General features: G+C 54.9%; 1 protein-coding gene across 1 annotated transcript; it reads right to left on the bottom strand.

Moving 5' to 3' along the window:
• Positions 1-634: 634 nt before the first annotated feature.
• On the bottom strand, positions 635-2,318 carry SELENOM (selenoprotein M). Its single transcript, XM_005493776.4, has 5 exons — positions 2,067-2,318; positions 1,949-1,984; positions 1,830-1,864; positions 1,345-1,423; positions 635-1,255 (listed from the first exon to the last, which is right to left on the bottom strand). Exons 1-5 carry the CDS (start codon positions 2,250-2,252, stop codon positions 1,043-1,045), a joined length of 549 nt encoding a protein of 182 aa, XP_005493833.2. The 5' UTR covers positions 2,253-2,318; the 3' UTR covers positions 635-1,042.
• Positions 2,319-5,358: the final 3,040 nt, after the last annotated feature.

Genomic DNA, 5,358 nt, shown 5'->3' with positions numbered 1-5,358 from the left:
GCAATGCCTCTGGTTCAGGTCCTTCTGCCAGTGGCATACTGCACACCACAGTGCTTGGGGAATGCTGGCAGCCCAGCTGCTGCAGGCCCCTCTACCTGCAACTGAACTGCTTACCCAGCCAAGAGGGACACTGGGGCATGTGTTGCTCCTCACCTCATTGATTATGTCCATAGCTGAGCCACCCTGACCAGGGTTCACTGCCCCCTATTGCCCCAGGCTTGGCACAGGGAAAAACTCCCATATGGCCAGCAAGACTATGGTCAAGTGCAGCTGTGCCCCACTTCCTTCCCTAGCTGAGGGCCAGATGTCTCCAACTGGGCCAGTGCAGCCATGGGGCTTTGGTTCAACACTGCAGGACTCACTCATGGGCTCGTGCCCATCCCCCTGCACCCTGTGAGAACAGCTCATCCCATGCCATGGTGCCCACCACCCTCACCCCTCTATCATGCTGGGGAGGGGTGACACGGGAACAGCACAGTTGGTCTGTAGGTTGGCAGGTGGCCCACCAGCAGTGATTATGATTGTGCCATCTTCTGCCTCTGTGAGAAGCCCTGGGGCACCCAGCTGTCCTTGGAACAGAGCAGTTTGGGATGCACATGACTGAGCTCCCTCTGAAAAGATGATACAATGCAGATGACTGCAAATAAAAGCTTTACTAGGAGCTGGATATGACATAAAGCCTGCTGGGGGGTAAAGCCCCCTTCTTGGGACAGCTCTCCCACCTTTGGGACTCAGCACATCTACCCTTAGCACCTGGCGCTTTCTGCTGAGGGTTTCATCCTGTCCCATGCAGGCAGGATACTGCTGCCCAGTGCTGGGAGCAGCTAAATGTCTGGGTACAGCAAGAGACTGTAAGAAATGCTGCTCCTCCTCTGCCAAGGATAATGAGCTCCAAGGACAGGAGGGCATCAACCAGCACACAAGCAAGAGTGGGGGGGAAAACCTTTGCCACCCTGTGACACCATGTCCAGCTGCCATAACGCCCTCATTCTTTGCACTGGGGACTGGCTGCAGGACCCTGTCCTAAGGGTGCCATTCCTTGCTAGAGGTCTGGGTGTTCTTCCTTGTCATGTTTGGGTGGGGTCTTGCCATCAGCAGTGGGTGCATGGGGGGGCAGCAGTATTGGCAGAGACTTGGCAGGGGCAAACTGGAACTCCTCTGGCACAGGGGCATCAGGCGTCTCCTTGCGGTAGAAGCCCAACTCCTGCACCAGCTGGTTGATCTCTTCCCGGGTCATGTCGCTCAGGGGAATTCTCTGCACCCAGACAGGGGCTGTAGCCTGGCACCTGGGGGGCACCGAGCACCCCAGGCCCTGTGGCAGCAGGTGCCACACTGCCCACTCACCTCTAGCTCCTCATACCGGAGGCTGAGGAGCACAAGCTCAGGGTCAGCACCAGGCAGGTGTTTCATCTCCAGGTTATGGCTGGGCAATGTGTCAAGGAATGGGCAGCACTGATCAGGCCCATGCAATCCTTGTCCCATCCCATCCTTCATCACATCCCCTTCTGTCGTCCGTCACATCCCATTCCTGTCTATCCTGTACCATCCTCCATCCCAACCCATCTTCTCTCATATCCTATTGACTTCCATCCTATCCGTTCTGTCCATCATCCCATCCTCTTTCCCATGTAATACCATCCTATCCTTTATCACATTCCCCAACTACCCATTCTCCACTCCTCCCCAAAACCTGTCCTTCATTCCTCACAAAACCCCATCCTGTCCCTCAGCCCATCCCCTCCCATACTTCATTCCCTTGCATCCCATCCCCCACCCATCCCTTCCCGTCCCGTCCGGACCCCAGCACTGCAGCCGCTCCCGGCAGGTACTAGAATGGGATGTCCTGGGTGACGAACGCCTTCACCTGCGGAGAATGGCCAGTCGGGCCCAGCTCAGCGTCGGGAAGGCCCGACTCCCCGCCACGGCCCGACCCGGCCCCAGTACGTACCTCCCTGAGGCGATTCAGCCGTCACCCGCCGCAGGTCTGCGGGAGAGGACACCTCGTCAGGCACCCGGCGGGCACCGGCTCGGCCCCGGCGAGTCCCGCGGCCCCCACCCGCGCTCACCTCCACCTTGCCGCGGGCCAGGTCCTGCAGCACGGTCTCGCGGAGCCGGGGGCGCTCCGAGCCGCTGCCCGCCGCCAGCGCCACCGCCAGCAGCAGCCACAGCCCCGGCCCCGGCAGCACCGCCCGCATCGCTCCCGCCCGCTGCCACGTCCGGCGCGCCACGGGCACGCGCACGGCGCCGGGCATGTGCGCAAAACACGCGCGCACACGAACGGAAAGAGTCGCGCGCGCACACGCGTGCGCACCGTGTGAATGGCGCGTAAGAGCCGCGAGCGCTCAACGTGCACAGACCGACAGCGACACCAGCGACACACACAGAGCAACACACAGACAACGACACACAGCAACACACACACACACACACACAGGGCAACACACAGCAACACACAGACAGCGATACACACACAGCGACACACAGCAACACACACACACAGGGCAACACACAGCAACACACACACAGCATCACACATAGCAACACACACAGAGCGATACACAGACAGCGACACACAGACCAACTGTCACAGTTTTATATTGGTGGCAGTCATGGAAGCGGCTTTCTAAAAGAGGCTGTTAGCAGTTTCCCCTGTGTCTGACAAAAAGATCAATCAGTAATTAGGTATGAAAACTGACAATTTGTTAAACTACTAAGGAAACTGTACACGCCTCTGTGAAGATACCTGTTAAAGACAAAAAAGCCCAGGAGGGTCTGTTTCCCTTCTGGCCTGAGAGCAGGTGAGGAGGCCGGGCCAGGCCCGTGTCAGGCAGGCCGGGCGGGCAGTCCCTGCCGCGGGCCCGAGCCCCTTCCCAGGGTGCCCGCCGAGCCCCATCGCTGCCGGGCAGGGAGAGGGGAGGCCGCGGGGCCGAGGCCGGGCCGCGGCTGCTGACATCTTGCTGCTACCGAGCCCTGCCCTGCCACCAGCCCAGGCCGAGGGGGCTCCGCTGGGCCCCAGGAGCAGCCGGGGCTGGGCTGGCTCGGCCGAGATTCTGCTGCCATTGAGGTTCACCTGCAGCCAGTGGGCAGGGGGAGGAGAAGCCATCAGCCCCCGGTGTGCTGCTGCTGTGTCCTGGCCTGGCTGCCCAGATCCTAACTGCATTTACCCCCCAGCCCAGCCGCAGCTCCGGCTGCAAGCTACAGAGCCTGGCCAGGGCCGTGTAACCGTCTGCAAGCCCCAGGTGAGATATTAACTCTTTCAGTGCTTCAATCCTCCCCCGAGTGAGAGAAAAGCACACAGTGCAAACGTGTAGCAGAATAGCATGAAGTCACTGAGGTCAGTGAAGAAGTCAAGTCCCAGATGGGAGGGATAAAGAGATGCCTTTAGTTTTAGGCTGAAAATACTCTTATAAAGATATGGAGAAAAATATAATTGATACATCAGGCTCTTTTTCCCTGTAATGCATTGAAAAGTCCAGGGAGATGAATCGTTCAAATGGTAGATATCTAGCAAAGGCCTCTGTGCTAAAGTAAGCAGATGTTAAACTAGCTGTGATCCCATAAGAAGTTTATACAGAGAGAGAGAAAAGAGTGATGAAGACCCTGTGCCCCCAGGGAGAAGACCTCTATTCCCAGAAATTATGATTTCAATGACAGATTAAGAGAACTTTTGCTCTTAAGCAGCTCATCTTTAAAACAGTACCCCATAAGTTGACATGACCCATAAACACAGCTGGGGGAGAAGCTGTAAAAAATGAGAAGGACTTCACAATTGCAGATTTTCCTGGTGGCTACTATTCATAGAAATTCAAAGGCAGGAGAGAACTGTTTTCTTATAGACCAGTCTTCATATATTAATGAGACTTCTCTCCCTAAGTAAACTGAAGAAAGACTATTCTAAAAGTAATAAACTGACTGAATTGTTTCTGTACATTGTTAGAGAGAAAGAAAAGGTTATGGGGGGAGAAATATTCTACAAATTTTATTATCATTCTTACTATTCTTTCTTTTAGTTACTATTATAAACTTTTCTTTATACCCTTTTCAAGTTTAAGTCTGCTTTGCCTTCCTCCTAATCCTATGTCACAGCAGGAAATTAATAAGGAAATTCTAATAAGTGCCCTGGCATTTAGCCAGCCCTGAAACCCACCACACCAACCGTGCACAGATGGGCACCACACAGACCAACAGCATCACACACACAGCAACACACAGTGACCGTGCACAGACTGACACACAGAGACCAACAGCACCACCAACAGCACCACACACAGCAGCACAGATTGACACATGGAGACCAAGGGCACCAACACACACACAATCTGCACAGGCTGGCACCACACAGACCAATGGCACCACACACACACAGCAACACACACCAGTAGAGCACAGATCAACACACAGAGACCAACAACACCAACACACAGAGCAATACACGCCAACAGCACCAACACACAGAGCAACACAAACAACTGCTCATACACACAGAACACAGTATTGCACTGACAGACACAGAAACAACACATACCAACGACAGCACCACACAGCAACACATACACACCAACAGCACACACCAACACACACACACACCCCCCACCCCCACAACCCTGCACACCCTGACCCTCACTGACCATGAGCTCACCATGTCCTCGGGGCAAAGCAGGTGAATGACATCCTGAGCTGCATTGGGGGTGCTGTCAGCAGGCCACAGGAGGTCACAGAGGCTCCTATGAGGCCACCCCTGGAGTGCTGTGTCCAGTGCAGAGCAGTATCGACTGATACTGCTGATATCGACTCTCCTCAGTCCTTTCCCAGTTGCCACTACTGATCACAAATTATTTGCAAGTGCCCCTCCACGATGGCAGGGACTTCCCACAGTTCCTTTGGCTCCTGACTGAATCCCATGGCAATCCAAGGATCTTATACTCTCTGGCCAGTATCTTCCTCTGCCTCACTCCTTAATTCACCTGGGTCTTTCTCCTCCTCAATCTTCAGCCTTCCCCAGACGCTGTAGCAGGCACAGGATGAGGATAAACCTGTCACCCAGACTCCTGTGTATGTGTGCACCCCAAGTGCAGGTGTTCAGACCTGCCTGTACAAAGTGCTTCTTCACTGGAGCACATGGGCACTGCCACACACAGGTACAGCAGCACCTACACACAAAGCCACATACACACAGCTGCACAAAGAGGCACACACATCCCCAGCTACACACGCAGCTGCACACACAGACCAGTACACACACAGAGATGCACATGCAGCACACACAGCCCATTTGTAAATACACACACGGCCAGACACAACACCACACACAAACACACTCACACACAACTGCCCGAGGGTGTGTGTGCTCACCAACAA

The sequence above is a fragment of the Zonotrichia albicollis genome, chromosome 18, assembly GCF_047830755.1.
Source record: "Zonotrichia albicollis isolate bZonAlb1 chromosome 18, bZonAlb1.hap1, whole genome shotgun sequence".
NCBI lineage: Eukaryota > Metazoa > Chordata > Aves > Passeriformes > Passerellidae > Zonotrichia > Zonotrichia albicollis.
This window is presented reverse-complemented; position numbering and strand designations above follow the sequence as displayed.